Consider the following 18,038-nt stretch of genomic DNA (forward strand, 5'->3'; position numbering starts at 1 on the left):
TGGCTGTGTGCTTCTTTTGGTTCAGAGCTCTAATTTGATGTTACCTTTTTTTTTTTTGCAAAGATTGGTTGTTTTTCTTCATTTACCACTTCATATTAATGACTATATTCATTAAGCATGTTGCATTGTTTCTTGAACACATCTGCTTTGTATCCACTAATCCCCCTCTTTCTTGTTAAATCAATTAGGGTAAGCTTTTTTCCCTATGTGCTTCAAAAGTCTGTTTCCACAGACTTCTACTTAGTCTCCTTAAATACATTAACATATCTTCCTTGTATAATTATTCCTGCCAATCTAAACGGAAAGCGCAAGTGATTGCAAGTTAAGATTTTGTAAATCTCAGTGATGGAGTGCTCAGTTGACAGCAACAGGAATTCTGTTTCAGGCAAAGAGATTGAGAATATCATTTGTATTTTAATTCCCTTCTCATTTCAAGTGAGATGGTGTGATGTCATACTGTCTCCTCCCACAGTGTAAACTAAACTCCTGTCAAAGTTTTGCTGCCTCTGTGACAGAGAACAGTTTTGCAGCTTGCATTACCTTGCATGACACCCTCAGCATCTTGAACTGTACACATTTGGGTTTGAAAGCATGATATCAAGGCTGGTCTTTCTACTTTTCTGTGGAAATATTGCACTAAACCTTGGAAATGCTCAGAAATTGCCAAGAGGCAAGTAGATGTGATATTTTTATACTTTACTTGAGGGTTGGGGGGGGGATGATTGGTCTTAATGAGACAATCTTGTTTTCAGCATGTGTGAAAGGGGAGTGAGAAAGAAATGTAATGGGGAAAAGGGCAAAAATCATGTATGAGAGCTTAAAATTCTTTGTCAAAACAAAGCAAATGATTTGTAGTTTCATGATTCCAATGAGGAAATCTGTGTTGTAAATGAGAACTGATTTTACTGTTTGTTTGCACATTTACTTCTTATTCATACCGGTGATGTGATCACTAGGAAATGTGTGGGGGGAGTGCACCCCATCTTTCTAAGGATTCTGTTTTTCAAAGTGCTTATGTTTTCTACTGAAATGCATGTTTGGAAGAGGCAAGGGGGGTGTTACAAGAACTGAACTTGATTTCCTTCTCTATAGTCTGAAAGAAGGTATGTAAAATCTAAGGCATAACCCCAATCCCTCTTAATTTAATTTTATCTGTGTTGTTCAGGCAGTTGGCAAGTATTCTCTTGCTACAAAAACACTCAGCTGTAATGTAAAATTGATACCATATTTCTAAATCAAGATCAAGAAATACTTTGTAACACCTTGGCACCAAAGCAGCATGCTTCAATACAGTTTGTGGACTTGACATTTTTCTGTTGACTTTGCTGAAATGTCTTTTAAGTACACAGTGTGCTTTGCAGATGCTTCAAGAAGACAATTTATAGGAGAAACATTATTATTTTTTCTTTTTAAATGTTCAGTTGCTTAGAGCAGTGTTTCCCAACCTTGTGCCTCCAGCTGTTTTCGGACTACAATTCCAATCATTCCTGACCACTGGTCTTGCTAGCTAAGGATGATGGGAATTGTAGTCTCAAAACATCTGGAGGCACAAGGTTGGGAAACACTGGCTTAGAGGAATGCTAAGTCAGAGAACAGCATCCATGAAGATGTCTGTATGACCAAGCTGAGGTCATAACAGCAATTTTCTTCCACCTGCAAAATACTGAATAATCCTTCATCTTGACTTTCCTTCTGAAAGTTTGCAATTTTGGAATGCTATCCCATTTATCATTGAATGGAAGTTATGTTCATTATCCTTCCTGATGAAATACATTGAGTCGTTACATAAACTATATTTTTGCACTATTCCTAGATAAGTATTCCTTTGGTGTGGGGCTATACCTCAAATTCTGAAGCATCTAAACATTAAAAAATGCATGAATATAGGTTAACAGTCAGCAATGTCATTACACTCTGGAGTTAAATAATATGTATTGTCTGCATTTGGAATATGGATCTTTTCCAAGGCGCAAACCTTGCAGATGGTTTTATTTGCCTTTCCTATCCATTTTTGTGGGATGATAGCCATAACTATCCTTGAGTGTAGATTTCTGGCAAAGAAAAATGCTTTACGATTTTATGCTTGAGTCACTGGAGGAATATTTTCCCCAGTATAGTAAAACAAAGCCACAAGTCTACCTCTCAGATTATGTCAACAGCTGAGAAACTTGTGTATTATTCTTCATTTGGTTTCAAATAACTCTCCCTTTTGCAAAAGAGTAAGTGTGAGCAGCCACTCCAGCATCTATAGCTCTAATATGAGATTATTTTTATTGTTGAACATGCTGCACATTATTATTATTATTTATTTATTTATTTATTTATTTTGCTGTGTTAACTATTCAGAAATATACTGAAGGGTTGTGTCTTTTGTCAAAACATTTCAGTTTGGCTGGAATTGCATTCTAGAAACAAGATTTGTCTCTTTGTTCCACTGTCTTGTCAAATAAAAAAGTTAAGGCACATTGAAGTGCAAACAAGGCACACTTTCCTCAGTATTGTTTAATCCTATCCACAAGGCACACATATAGATTCAGCATAAGGACTCCAACCGATGAGAGTGCTTTCAAGTCACTTCATAATCCCTATGAGATTCTCTTGCCAGATTTATTTCTGGATAGACTTAACCATTCCAGTGCCTGAACTTTCCCACTCTATGGTTCTAGAATCCCAGTACTCTGTTTTCCATGCCAGGATGTGAAATCTACTTCTTCCTGGCATTATGTCATGAAATTGGATTTCCTTTCCCTGGTACAAGCAAGGAAAGAAAGTTTGCTTCCTGCAGCTGTAGGAAAGAGAGCCAATAAGACATTTGTATGCCAATTACTTGCAGGGCCATTGGAGAAGCTGTTTGCACAAATATGCTATTCCTGAAGCTTACAACGTGAAGGTTCTACTTTTTGAGGTGCTGCCACTTCCACAGGCACCTGACTGAATATCATGATGAGAAACATCTGTTTTAAAATGTCAGTTTTGGAATTGTCGGCAGGGAAAATACTACTTTCTGTAGGAGTTCTTGGAAAGTTGGTTTGCTACTTAGAGAAATGCAGTGGAAAGAGAATTAATAACTGCACTCAAGTCACTGCAAGAAAAAAACAAGTTATGTGACTGCAAAAGCAGGTGTGCAAAGTTAGCTCATTGTTTGCAAGTGCATGATTTTGACAGACTGTCCTAATGCCATATAACTGGTCTGTGACTTTTTGCAGCTGGAAGTCACAGTGGTTAATGTTGGTAGAAAAAAATTCTTTTCTTCCACCCTCTGCCTTCACTTTAAACATAACAAAATCACTTGTGTCTTCTGACACTTTATTTTAAAACTTTCCTGTGCACTGATGAATAGGATGGTTCTGTTAAACAAATGCTTTGTAATTTACACTGCTACTTAATTTCAGTCCTGCCCTTCCTTCTTCCCATAATAGCTCACGGCAGCAAACACGAAAATGGTAAAACAGCAAAATTACAAGTAAATAAATCCATATAAAACATGTAAAAACATTCCACAAATTGGGAGCCACCACCAAGGAGGCTCTGTCAAGTTCAATACCAACCGAGCAGCACCAGTTGAAATGTAAATGTTATTTTTATGCACAGGCAAGGATTTTCAATTGAAGTTGCACATAGTTCAGCTGTTTATGGGTATTTTGAAGCAAGATAAAACTTTCTCAGAGGAATTTAACAACCAGATAACACAGTTACCAGTCCAGAAAAGATCTCTGCCACTGTGCTGCTTATAGATAATACAAGCAAAGTCTGTGTATATGTGAGAGAGAAGTAGTGGGAAGGCTGTATGAGAGTCAGTGGTCGGGGGCTAGTTTGGTGTGTGTGTGTTAGTGGCCCCACCCACCATTGGCCACACTCTGTCCATTGCCAGCCACACCCTCTCACCACTGCATGTCACCTTCGTGAGCAAAAAGCTCGCCTGGTCCTACTTTACATAGCTATGATCAGAGCATCTTTCACCAAGAGTCTGAGCATTTGCAGGCATCAGCGTAACTAAAAAACCTGGTTACAGCAGACCTTGAATTGTGTGAACCCACGTGGCATTGCAATCTACGAAATATTGCCTATGGTATGCCATTTATTTAGCTTTTGGGCATGCATTAGTGCCAGCTGCTCTCACTATAGTCGTGGCAGCATTCGTGCTGAGCTCACCATTGCCAATGCTGGTGCTGTTACGTAAACTTGGTAGCAGATATGGCAAGTGCTCTGTGGAATGCAGGTAGCTAAGTTGGGTGAAAAGAGTTGATTTAATAGCTTGGTGCCACACAGGTTTAAACTGGCAGGTAGATTTTATCAGCTATTCAGATAATTCAGGAAGAGAGTGTCGCCAATGGGAATGAGGTGTGATTTTCTCCCCAAGCTATATTGGGTAATAACGGAAGGGGACATACTATATTGCTGCCATTCTGAAAACCGAGGTGACACAATCACCAGCTCTGGCCATTTTTGCAACATCCTACAAATTTTGAGGAGCAGTACTGTCGTTGCTATTAGATGTGGCCATTCAAGCCTTGAGGTCTGCCAGCTGGACATGTGAATGAAGCAGAAATGGCTGCAGAGAGGCAGTCGGTGCTGCCGCCACATTTAGCAGCAGCAAACCACTTTAATTTTTTTATATGCTTGTTGTCTTTGTCCATGGAGTTTTCTTGGCAGGGATACTGGAGTGGCTTGCCAGTTCCTTCTCCAGGTGGATCACGTTTAGTCAAAACTCTCCACTATGACCTGTCCATCTTGGGTGGCCCTGCATGGCATAGCTCATAGCTTCTCTGAGTTATTCAAGCCCCTTCACCACGACAAGGCATTGATCCCATCACCTCCTGGCAAATAGAAGGGGAAGAAATGGAGGCAGTGAGAGATTTTACTTTCTTGGGCTCCTTGATCACTGCAGATGGTTACAGCAGTCACGAAATTAAAAGACGCCTGCTTCTTGGGAGAAAAGCAATGACAAACCTAGACAGCATCTTAAAAAGCAGAGACATCACCTTGCCGACAAAGGTCCGTATAGTTAAAGCTTTGGTTTTCCCAGTAGTGATGTATGGAAGTGAGAGCTGGACCATAAAGAAGGCTGATCGCCAAAGAATTGATGCTTTTGAATTATGGTGCTGGAGGAGACTCTTGAGAGTCCCATGGACTGCAAGAAGATCAAACCTATCCATTCTTAAGGAAATCAGCCCTGAGTGCTCACTGGAAGGACAGATCGTGAAGCTGAGGCTCCAATACTTTGGCCACCTCATGAGAAGAGAAGAATCCTTGGAAAAGACCCTGATGTTGGGAAAGATTGAGGGCACTGGGAGAAGGGGACGACAGAGGACAAGATGGTTGGATAGTGTTCTCGAAGCTACGAACATGAGTTTGACCAAACTGCGGGAGGCAGTGCAAGACAGGAGTGCCTGGCGTGCTATGGTCCATGGGGTCACGAAGAGTCGGACACGACTAAACGACTAAACAACAACAACAAACCACTTTAATTAAGTATGGGATGTGGGGAGAGATGTTGCAGGGGCAGTGGAGCCACCCACCTGAGTTGGCACAATGTCTGGCATCAGCCCTGACGTCCAGACTCTCCCAGCTGCCAAAGCTAGCAATAAGAAGAGGATATCATGAGCCTGCTGTATCAGGCCGACAACCCATCTAGGCCACAGGGCCAGGCAGATGCCTGTGGGAAGCATGCAAGCAGGACATGGGCACAGCAGCACTCTGCCTAGCTGCAGTTTCCAGCAACTGGGAAGAATTCCTCTGACAATGGAGGAGGAAGATGGTCATCAGGCCTCATAGCTACTGATAACCTTATGCTCTATGAATTACTTCTTCATTCAGCACATAGTTAAATTGTGGAATAGGCATCCACAGGAGGCAATGGTGAACACCAACTTGAATAGCTTTAAAAGAGGATCAGAGGAATTCATAGAAGATAAGTCTATCCGTGGCTACTAGCCATGGTGGAACCTGCCTGCATGATCAGAGGCAGCATGCTCCTGAAAATGAGTTGCTCAAAACTGCGGGGAGGAAGAGTGTTCTTGCACTTGGGTCTAGCTTGCAAGTTTCCCACAGGAATCTGGTTGGCCACTGTGAGAACTGGATGCTGGACTACCCATAGTCCTGATTCATCAGTCTCTTCTTAGGTTCTTATTCTGGAGGCAATTTTGCCCCACACCTTCTTGGCATGGAAAGAGGCACCATGGGATTTTTTTTTTTGACAGGGGCCACCAAATGAAAGGTAAGGGAGCTAGTATATGGTCTGTCTTCTCCCAAACGTGGCATCTTCATGAGACACTTCATCCCATTTGTAGTTGTGGGTGTAGCTGGTTGCCTTCTGGAGGTTGTATGATTTTGTTATTGTTGTGGTTATTGGTCTTTCCACAGTTTGGGGGGGCAACCATATGTTTTTGCTTTCTCCATGCTGCTTGATTCAGCTGGGATGCAGTGGCATATTTCGCTTCCCATTCAGTTTTGCCACATGTTGGCAGGTAGTGTGGGCAGGTAATAGGCTTTGGTGAGCACTAGGAGGCATCTCATAGAAGGTTGAGATAGGTCTTCTCAACCTACCTCTTATTGCTAGCTGGCTTGAGGGGGGAAAAGAAGGGGAGGCCTCTTCTTACTGAACACTGAACAGTGGAGGTGAGATGGAGCAGCATACAGTCATACCTCGGTTTAAATACGCCTCGGTTTGAGTATTTTCAGTTTAAGTACTCCGTGGACCTGTCTGGAATGGATTAATCCACTTTCCATTACTTTCAATGGGAAAGTTCACTTCAGGTTAAGTACGTTTCAGGTTAAGTACAGACTTCCGGAACCAATTGTGTTTGTAAACTGAGGTACCACTGTAAACACAAACTCAGGTTGCATTTAAAGCAGACCCACAATGTATCATCCAACCTTATGGAGCCAGGGCAGTGTTGCCCAAGGCAGAAAATCTGGGCTTCCTCAGAATTTCTTCCTGCTATTTATTCCCGCTGGGAAGAGTTAGATTTTGAGTCAGCTCATTGCAGATCCTTGATTAAATAAATATGATCCCTTAATTCCAATTGTTGTCTAATGTCTTCATTCCAGGGGTGTGGTGGCAATGAAACATTTAGCTGAATTGATACTAGAGCACTCCTTATTTTTCACATTTTGGTTTGATGATTCTTTATTTCATTGAGAAGGTTGATCATCTTTTGGGATTATTTCGACAGCAAGTTCCGGTAGATCTTCTGAACTGATTATGCTTATTCTGCATTGGTGCTGAAACAGTTTTGCTCTCTGAACAGTCAAAAAGGGTAGTCTAATTCTGACGCCAAAGTGCACCAGAAGGAAACTTTGTTATTACATGTTCCCCGGTGTATTGAAACATCACTGTGAGCAGTTTGAAATAAAAACAAATGCTCCAGTTTTTCCATAGTGCCTCATATTCTTATTAGCCCTCAGGCTGTTCTTAGAAGGGTACCTCCCAGAACTGTATTCAATAAGGCAAGACTAACTCATCTGACCCCAAATACTTCCTGGGTTTGAGGGGACAAGTCAGCAAAGTAGATCAGATGACAGATTTAGCTTTACCTGACTACAATGACAAAAGAGTTCCAGGCTTCTTGAATTAAGTCACGAGCAGTATGCTGATTATATGCGACTCTGTAAAATAAAAACATTCACTTATGACAGAAATATAGTGAAACAGAAAACACTTGGCATGAAATGGAACTTGTTAAACATTGCAGAGTAAATGCTATGCAGCTCAAAAAGAATCTGTGATAAAGAAACAAGACCCAACAAGTTGGGTCTTAGAGTCTGTTTTAGATGCTGTATTGTGCAGCAGACACTTGCTCTGTTTCCCATTTCCTGGAGCTTATTTTGTAAAGCTGGTGACCTTTACCAGGTAAAGAAAACATAATGCTTTTGCTTTTATGGACGGCGTAGCAAAAGATGAGATTACAGATATTCATTCTCTAGTGTATTGTGGATGTTGTGTGTGGTGGAATGAGCCAAGATGCTGTCTAGAAGTGCAGTGGAAGGCAGTCATGTTAGAACTGGAACCCATAGGCAACAAAATGTAGGTCAACTTTTTTCTTACTTTCCCCAAGGACTAGAACCAGCCAGCATTTTAGAATTAACACCAGATGACTAGCCTATTCCTTTTCTCTTTTGTTTACCATAGCCTTCCATTTTCCTTGCTATTCCATATACCCCTTTCTAGCATGGCAAGAAATCTATATTCCATATTTCTAGCATGGCAAGAAATCTATATTAGTGTTAACAAATGCTCTTAAACTTGTATCATCTTAACCCTTTTCACCATTTTGCCGTGTAAACAAAAATGTGTGTGAAGGTGCAGCAGACTGCAACATATGTGCCTTCAGTCTGAAGAACCTCCCTATTCAAGAACCCTGGAAAAGCAGGTTCCCAAAGGCAGACCCCATTATGCGTGTATGGAGATGTCTTGTCAAATGGTACAATCAGTGGGTTGTATCGAATGTTGCCATTCCACTCACACAACAGACTTCCACTTGCCACAATGGAACTTCCCCCTCTCATTGCACACAAATGAAGGTAATGGATGGTTGGTGAAGGACCCTGTGTGAAAGGCAGGGAAGGGAAGCTCCCAGGTGAGAGCTGAGAGAGTTCACCTCTTTCTATGTGGGAAAGGTCTACTTGAGAGAGAGAGAAGACTTCATATTCTTCTATCCCCCCTTTCATATTGCAATATACTATGAAAAGTCTTAATAAAATCTTATTTTTTACAAAGGAACTTTCCCCCTCCCTATGTTCCTTGTCCTGTGCAGGCCCTCGTGGATCTTCAAAATCTGCCCCAGAGGGTTGGGAAGACCCTCCGGAGCAGCTTTGGAAGCAACATGATGAAAAGAAGGGAAAGTTCTGCTGCAGAAGTTGAATGACATTTGCACAGCACTGGACAAAATCCTATGAATATACATAAGGGAGACACAGTTGTCTTCATTACAGGCACCTTCATTGTACCCATGGATAAATGATGAGAAATTACCTTGTGGTGGAAAATAAATCTAACTGGTGCAATGATTAACTTTGATTTAAACAGAAAGAGCAAGGTGAACTGTGTGAAATAATCAAGATAAATAGGAGAAAAGTCAGAATGGATTACCTATGACTTTCTCAGTGAAATTACCAAGTCTAATGCTATCCAACAGTATTTCCGTTTACTAACTGGGATACGTTTACTAACTGGGATATTGATGGTGCAGTAGAAAATGCTCCCAGGCTGAGGTGTGGTGTTTTGTTTTTCCCTTTTGAAAGTTCAGCCTTTGCCCCAGCCGCTAACCCTAGAAGATGCACTTCTCTGCCAATGCCTGGCAGCCCTGTGCCACCCACTGTTCTCCATTACAAATCGCTTGTTATTTGGCTCTTTGAGAGTATAGTTAGCTGCAATCATTTCTACATTTGATCATCTGTGTTGCATTAGGTAACACTTGCCCTTAACCTCAACATGTGCTTTCATTCATTTTTGTCAAACAATGTAATTTCTTACAGTGTATTCTGTGGCAGCTGATAACTTTGACTTTTTACATTTATTTTTTGCTAAAGGTTTTCTGGCTTCCATGTAATATTTATAATAATTGGTGGCTGTAAGCAATACACGATCCTATAAAATTACAGCACAACTGTATTCTAAACACCAGCCCCAGCAATACAAAAGTCATACAGAATTCCATGGATTTGCCATTTACTAATTTGAGGGGAGACTTTTAAAGCAATGTCAGCTTCCTGAAAATGGGCATTAAAGGCATAGGAAGCTGATGCAATCAAATGTAATATAATAAAGAAAGAAAGCAATACAAATGCAATTAAAAATCATACAGCATCTAGCACAGCACAATGCAGTCATACAGCAGGCAGAAAAATAATAATAAGTAGTTCTCCAAGACCAGCAGCAATTTTCAAGCAGTCCTTGGGTGGGGGCAATTTTGGGAGCCACTATCCTCAGTCAACCTGAAAATGCTGGGAACTGCTGACATGCAAAGCTGAGCTGCAGCCCTTTCTGTTACAATTACCTTGATTTTTAGTTCCATGGCAATTGAAAGCACAATCCTATGTAAGCTTACATAGAAGTAAGTCCTACTGTATTAAACGTGGCTTCACTGCAGCTAAGCATGCATAGAATTTTACCCTTAGACACAACATTAATCTACCGGTATATCTTTGAAACAAAATCATTGCTTATTTCTGAACTGTCTACTTTCCATTTCCATTTGCAATTTTAATATATGTCTAGTTTTGCAAATTATTTGTTGAAGGTGAACTGCAAGTGCTCTTTGATGTGACACTATACTGTCATTAATACTGCAGTTGAGTTGGTGCCGAAGTCCATGTTACGTTCATTTATTGGAACACAAGGACTGTTATTCTGAGCCCAAGGTAATCTAGCTGAGGATTTTCTTTCTGGCTAAGGATAGCACTAGATGTTTCACAGTAGTCACATGATGAAGGAATGATTTATCCCCTCTTGTATGTGCTCCATGAAGTATTTATTTAAACTTGTCCTGTGACTGAAAGCTGAACTTGAGAAAATGGCCAAGAGCACAAGTAAGAACCTTTTCCAGCAAGGTTTCAGTAAGAAAGTGCTAAAACTTCTCTTGTTAAAGGTATTCCAGACACTGCCAAGTTAAATTTGAAGAAGCTTGCTAGATCAGCATAGGAAGAAGCTTGCTAGATTAGACCAAATGTCCATCACCCCAAGCATCCTGCTCTCCACATGGGGCAGCCAGATGCTTTCAAGAAGCCCACAAGCAGGGCATAAGCTACCCACTCTGTAGTTGCTTCCACCAATTTGTGCATAACTCATTATGACCGATTGTCATTCAGGAACCTAGGAACCAAATATTTGTATAATCCTCCTCTAAAGCTATCCAAGCTATTAGCTGTCACTGTATTTTGTGGCAGCAAAAGCCATAAATTATGAGATTCTTTGTCTAGTCTGAATCTGCTAGCAATGAATTTCATTGAATGACAGGGAATTTCTAGTGTTATACTCCACCAGCTTTTGTGCCCTCTTTGCTGTGTGTCTCCAATTAAAATCACCCACACAAAATTACAGCAAAGCAAATGCAGCGCCATAAACACATGTCCATAATTGCTCTTACCAGAGCTTTCTATAAAGTTGCATGCCACATAATTGTGACATGCAAGTGACATGCAGGGAAAGGATAATTTAGGACAAAGGCAGGTGCTTAGCATCCTTTGCAGGGAACCCTTGAGTCCTTCCCTTATCAAGCAGAATTAGGCACTTTGGTGCAGTGCTCTTATAGCTTTGGAGTGGCAAGTGAGACAAAGGCAGGCAGCTCTGCACCACTTGCTCTGCTTTATTTAAGACGATTTCTACCCTTCTCTTTCCTACAGTCACAGGACTCAGGGCATCTTACAGCAACTTGTTGTTGTTTAGTCGTTTAGTCGTGTCCGACTCTTTGTGACCCCATGGACCAGAGCATGCCATACATGCTTTTATTGATCTGCACAGCAACTTACAGATCAATAAAAGCATCTTCAAAATAACCAGGATCAGTTTTCTATTTTTATAAAACCCCACTCTACAAGTCCAGATGCTTGCAAGTCCAACCAGCCCTTGCTCTGCAGCAGTATTTCAGGCAGAAGATCATTATAAGGGTCTAGGCAGGTGCAGGCCTGAGGCAAAATAAGACAGTTGCCTCTGGTAGCAGAAGCTGGGAATGAAGAATTGGTGGCATCAGGCCTTTGCACACTTCCCTCACTATCTGGCCAGATGCTGTTGCTCCTGCCACCTACACACCCATCCCGTGAAACTCCTGTTCCGTATAGGAAGCTCCAGTGGCACCTGACCAATCCCCATTCCTTGTTCTGAGGAAGAACCCCATTTCATTGGAGTGAAGGCTGGGTTCTGCTCGTCCTACAGCTGCACCCACACTCTTCCTTCTCCTCCTCCTCTAACAGTTGTTTTGCTTTTGCTACCATGGCACCCCTGCCAGCGTAAGCTCTCTTGAGAAGGGTGTCCAGATTGCCCAGGAGAACAAGTGTCTGTAGGCTGCTTTGCTACAGCAACTTGAAACACCTTTTTACAAAAAATTCTAGGTACAGCAACAAAGCAACAGCAACTCACATAATCTTGTTGGCTGCCTAACCCACAGATAACACTGCTGGTGTGGCCACCATGTCAGCAGCAGCAAAATGGTTAATTGTAAAGTAGGATCAGGGTGGTGAGGGACAAGGGCAGAAGCAGGAAGTGGTTAGAGACCATGAAGGACAAGCTTTTCCATCTACTCTGCCTCCATCTCTCTGCCTTGGATTCTTATATCCTATTGCGACCTAGAAGGCTTTGCTGCAGGGAAGAAGCTGTGTTACAATGATCAAAGGCATCACCTCTGGAACAATGCCTTTCAGAGAGCGATTTCTTCAGCTCTCCCTTGATGGGCTTAGCACAACCTTGCCAATTTAGCTGCAGTAGTGTCAGCCTTCTTTTGCTCCAGTACAGTTTAAGCGATGTCTTGGCATGTGGCTGTAATTCAGTTTTTGTAATGCTGCTATTACTATAGCAACAAGATAAGAAGTTAGCACTTCCTAGCACATAGAGCTTGGCTTTGGATATGGAAAAATGTAACTATTTGTTGCTGGGTTAGCTTAGGGAGATCTCTCTTATTATGTATATTCAGTACATTCCATCATCCACATTTTTGTTATTACACAAGACTGCTCCTTTTTTTGGATAAAAGGAAATTGTGGTTAGTACCAAAACACACACACACAACTGAGAATTCCTAGAAATGTGTCTTCTCCTTTTGAAGTCATTTACACATGTGCTGGCAAAGTTTTGTTTATTCCATGCCTCATTTCAAGCCTGAAATTAGCAATTAATAAGCACATCTTTGTAAAATAATAGCTAGTAAGTATCGGGAAAAACATTGGCAAGGATGCATAAACCAAAATAAATCCAGGCAAGTCAGGTGAGTGCATCTATCTGGGAGAAACTGCCTGCTTGAAACAGGGTCACTTTCCATTAAAGAGCAGGTTGGAGGTGGGTTGTGCTCCTAGATTTGGATTGCTTCTGTATGTCCTGATGACAACTGTGCCAGGAGTTCATTTTATCAACTCTGCCTTATATGCTATTTTCTAGGGTTGCCATATTTTGAAGAGCTAAAAAGAGGACACGTGCTAACTTCTACTTTTAACTAAAATCATTATGACAACTCTCACAGAGCCTAGGGTTTGCCGATCAGAAGGTCGGCGGTTCGAATCCCGCAACAGGGTGAGCTCCCATTGTTCAGTCCCAGCTCCTGCCCACCTAGCAGTTCGAAAGCACATCAAAGTACAAGTAGATAAATAGGTACTGCTCCGGTGGGAAGGTAAACGGAGTTTCCATGCACTCCTCTGGTTCGCCAGAAGTGGCTTAGTCATGCTGGCCACATGACCCGGAAGCTGTCTGTGGACAGCTTCCTCGGCCTATAGAGCGAGATGAGGGTGCAACCTCAGAGTCGTCCGTGACTAGACCTAACGGCCAGGGGTACCTTTACTAAATAATCATCATAATCATTTAGTAAAAATCCAATTAAAATTTAATTATAAGTTATATTCCTGTTTTATTGATCCTGTTTTGAGAGGTTGTGTGCTTGAAAAATGATGCGTCAATACTTAAAAGTAAATTGTGGCATAAACTATTGTCGTGTAGAGCCCCCTTTATCTGATGCACGAGGTGTTATCCCCAACTGACATGGTTAGAAAATGAGGCCACCAGACTCTCTGTTCTTTTTGCTGATTCATACCAACACAACTACCCCTTTGGAATTCATTGTATTCAGTAAAAGTAGTGCTCTGCATATTGTGTGAAGGTTTGCTGAGATTTATTTTATCTTCACCACTGGTGCAATTTATTTAAAACAGTAAGTTCCTTACAGCAAACATAAGAGGCAAATAGCAAATTTTGTAAATGGTGAATTGATAGTGAAGGGCTGTTGACTGTGCCAAGGACAGAGTCCATGATTGTTCAGCAACTGCTGTCTGGATTCAATTCCAATATTTTATCACACTTGGTCCAGTACTAGAACTGAGCAGTTGCTTCCTTGGCCTTATGTTTCTTGTTTATACAGTTTATTTACAACTATTTATATCCTGGTGTTTCTCCCTAAGGAGTTTAGAACATTGAAACACTATAAGATATAAGTAAACAATATAGACTTTTGACTTCTACTCAGGCCTGGAGCTGAGGAATGGGCTGTTACTCAGTGCAAGATCTGTACGCTAAAAGTCCCAAATTCAGTACTTGGCATTTCCAGGTAAGGCTAGGGAAATCCTGCCTAAAACTGCTGGTCTTTCCTTCCTCCTTGTCATTCTCTCTATTGAGGGAATGGAGGAGAAATTTGCTCAGTCCACATCTGACTTAATTCATGATTCACCAGTCCCCGATTTCTGTGCAGATTGTTCAGTGTATCTGTCAATCAGATTAGGCAGGTTCCTAAATTTTGCAAGGCAGTTTTGGTTAAAAATATATATGCACAAAACGTGTATTTTAGAGCAGTGGTTCCCAACCTTTCCCCGCCATCGACCACTTGAAAATTGCTCAGGCCCTTGGCAGACCACTTAATGATTTTTCTGCCTATTGTAGCAAGTGTAATGCTCTGCACTAGATGCTGTATGATTTTTAGTTGCAATTTTATTGCTTGTGCATCGTATTCCATAGCGTTACAATTTGAATCCCAATTTTTAATACAATAGAATACAAGAAATAAAGGAAGCAATAAAAGTGTGGTTAAAAATCAATAAGAAATATAATGCAACAGATGTGCCATTTCACTACTTCAACCACAAATCCACAAACATGCAATGGTAAAGGTAAGGCAAAGGACCCCTGAACGGTTAAATCCAGTCAAATTCGCTTTCAGGACGAGGGAGCCGGCACAGATGGCTTTCCGGGTCATGTGGCCAGCATGAGTAAACCGTTTCTGGTGCAATGGGATACCATGATGGAAACCAGAGTGCCCAGAAATGCCATTTACCTTCCCGCCACAGCAGTACCTATTTATCTACTTGCACTGGTGTGCTTTCGAACTGCTAGGTTGGCAGAAGCTGGGACATAGCAATGGGAGCTCACTCCGTCGTGAGGATTTGGACCACCAACCTTCCAATTGGCAAGCCCAAGAGGCTCAGTGGTTTAGACCACAGCACCACCTGCATGTGCAATGCAGTGGATCACATGAATGAAGCTCACAAACCACCTGTGGTCCCAACAACAGGAACCTCTACTTACAGAAAGGCATACAAAAAACCCACATATTTCAGTGAATATACAATGTGTTGAGAGACGCGGGTAGCGCTGTGGGCTAAACCACAAAGCCTAGGGCTTGCCGATCAGAAGGTCAGCGGTTCGAATCCCCGCGACGGGGTGAGCTCCTGTTGCTTGGTCCCAGTTCCTGCCCACCTAGCAGTTTGAAAACACATCAAAGTGCAAGTAGATAAATAGGTACCGCTCTGGCAGGAAGGTAAACGGCATTTCCGTGTGCTGCTCTGGTTCGCCAGAAGCAGCTTTGTCATGCTGGCCACATGACCTGAAGTTGTACGCCAGCTCCCTCGGCCAATAGAGCGCCACAACCCCAGAGTCAGTCACGACTGGACCTACCTTTTATACAATGTGTCTAATTTAAATACAAATTTTTGTGTTTAAAAAGAAAATTTGCAAAAACAGGCCTATGATTCAGTGCCTAGGATGCTGTTATGAGACAGAAATAGGTTGATCCATTCATTGTTTTCCCTGCTGTCACAATGTAGATGGTAAACTTGTCAGGGCAGAGAGATTTCTTTGTCTTCTTTTTCTTTAAATCTCTGTGTGCATGTTGAATAGTGCTACATAAGAAATAATAATAACCTTTTATCTTGCCATCTGGTCTTTTCTATGGGTAATGGCTGAAAACCTGTCTTTCTCCCCCTGCCCCATTTAACTCCACTTAAAGCAAGATTTGTTCATACTTGATTATTTCCTGCTGCCAGATCCAACCTGCATATTGTATGTGAATTGGAAAAACATTTTCTCTCGAAGTATGAAAGAAAACATTGTCACTGAAACAATTAACTTTGTTTCTCCAGAACACTGTGTTAATTCCTTTCTTCAGTTATAGAGTAATAGTAATTCAGGTTTAATTAATTCTTCTTCTTTTTTAGTTTTAAAAATAACCTTTATTTAAGTCATTAAAATACAATACAAAGAAAAAAGTACATCATTTAAACAAATATTTGTTAAAAGAAAAAGAAAAAGATTAACTTCCCAATCATTAATTAATTCTTGTTTACAATAGTTTCTTAAGATTGCAGGGTTTTGATGTGTATAAATTTCACAGGAATAGATTAGAATATGTAGAAGAACAAAATGGTCATCTCTCATTATCTTACCTGCAATTTATCTAAGAGGCCAGGTCATCAGTATTCTGGGACTCATTTTCTCTTATGCAAGATGGAATAAATTCTTCCAGCTGTTAGAATCATAAGTATTTCAAGCCAACACTTACAGAACACAAATGGATGCAGCACATGTAATTCATGTGCGAGTAGATTCAGTTTAATGGAGAGACAGATTAAGTTTAATTTATTTTGTAGTTACCCTTGGAATTACAGAGTAAAAATAAAATAAAATTTATATTCATATGACTGTAGATGTACAAACATTTCGCTAGTGTAATTACTACAACCTGAGAGATCAAAGTAGAAAACAGATTGCTACTTTCATTTCAATATTATTTCATTTGTGGATTATTATGATAGAACTGATAAATCAACCAAGCAGAAGTAACTTGTATTTTGCCAATTTTGAGATTTCACCAAGAACAAATTCAAAATGAAGATCTTTCACATAGAGTTAAGAAGTGTAATTGATTTATTAGATAAGAACTGATTTAAAAGTAGGACACAATGTCTCGATGTGACACATCGCCCATATTATTAGTGTCATCATGCTTTGGGTTTTTGTGTGTGTGTTTTGAAATGTAGGGAAAAGAAGTAATAGAACTTAAATTGCTACTGGGATTTGACCTCATTCCAGTAAACGTGCAACCTGTGCTTGTAGTCAGAACAGCAGAAAATTCCTAGACATTTCTGGAAGGCAATAAATTTTAATAGCTGTAATCTCTTTGCTTTCCTCTGATTTTTCCAGCTACTGTACAAGTTTCCAAACCATGAATCTTGATAAAGCGGGGATGGGGGGGTGAATGGAGGGGAGATATGGATAAGCATTGCTTGTCTCTTGCCAGGTATCAAATGAATTCTTGAAAAAGAATGAGCCCCAATGAAGGATGAATGAGAATGAAATGTCAAAAAAAAAAAAACCCCAGAAAAGATAAATTGCCAAGAAATATCTCCATTGTGGTCAGAAATAAGTAGTAATAATGCTTTCCAAAGAAGCATCCCAGAGGCAAGCACTGTAAGCCAGTCATCTTTTCTTTACAACCTTCATGTCGGCTTTTTGCCAGATGAACCTGGGGAACAACGATGAGTAGTTAGTGGGAGAAGAGGTAGCAGACTGGGAGGAGGAGGTGTTGGAAGCTGAAGAAGTAACAGGGTTTAGTGAGCAGGAAGAGACTGTGGCAGAAGGCAGTCCAGAGGCAGAGATCAGGCAGGCTGCTGAAGAAGCCCAGGGGCCTCTCCCTCCTGCTGCGATCAGCTTCTCTCCCTCCTGGACTCCCAGAACATGCAGAGAAATGAAGAGGGTGGAGTAATGAGAGGCAAGACAATAAAGCCTTAGGCTGCTGTGGAAAGAACGAGGGCAGGAACCTTAGAAAGCAATGGGAAGGTGGGGACCTTCAATCCTCACAACTGCCTCAATGAGGGCAAGACCTACTAGGAAGAATTGCTGTAATCACCTGCACGGTTTTTTGGTTCTTTTAATAAAGAGTAAACTTCACCGACACCAGTATTGTTGTTTTTATTGCTGACCTATTCCTGACACTGGCTCCTGACAATTACTCATGTAGACTTCTCCCCAGATTAATCAGACATATAAGAATGGCACCAGGTGAACCTAGTTCTCTGAGATGAGCAGGTTTGATCAGTTTAAAATCTTATTTTTAAAGAGAGAATCTCAGGGT

The 18,038-nt window shown here is 41.1% G+C and overlaps 1 protein-coding gene across 20 annotated transcripts in view; it reads left to right on the plus strand.

The window, feature by feature from the left end:
* The first annotated feature begins 484 nt into the window (after positions 1-484).
* Positions 485-18,038, plus strand: part of ABI3BP (ABI family member 3 binding protein) — a 135,914-nt gene continuing 118,360 nt past the window's right edge. For 11 of the 20 annotated variants that reach the window (XM_035114436.2, XM_035114449.2, XM_035114451.2 and 8 more), the window contains exon 1: positions 486-670. In XM_035114436.2, the coding sequence (XP_034970327.1) occupies positions 592-670 (79 nt within the window). In that variant the 5' untranslated portion in view covers positions 486-591. Of the gene's footprint in view, positions 671-18,038 lie in introns of all 20 variants that reach the window. The other 9 variants (XM_035114435.2, XM_060273724.1, XM_060273718.1 and 6 more) reach the window with 1 other exon arrangement.

Source organism: Zootoca vivipara, chromosome 4 (assembly GCF_963506605.1).
Source record: "Zootoca vivipara chromosome 4, rZooViv1.1, whole genome shotgun sequence".
NCBI classification, from domain to species: Eukaryota; Metazoa; Chordata; class Lepidosauria; order Squamata; family Lacertidae; genus Zootoca; species Zootoca vivipara.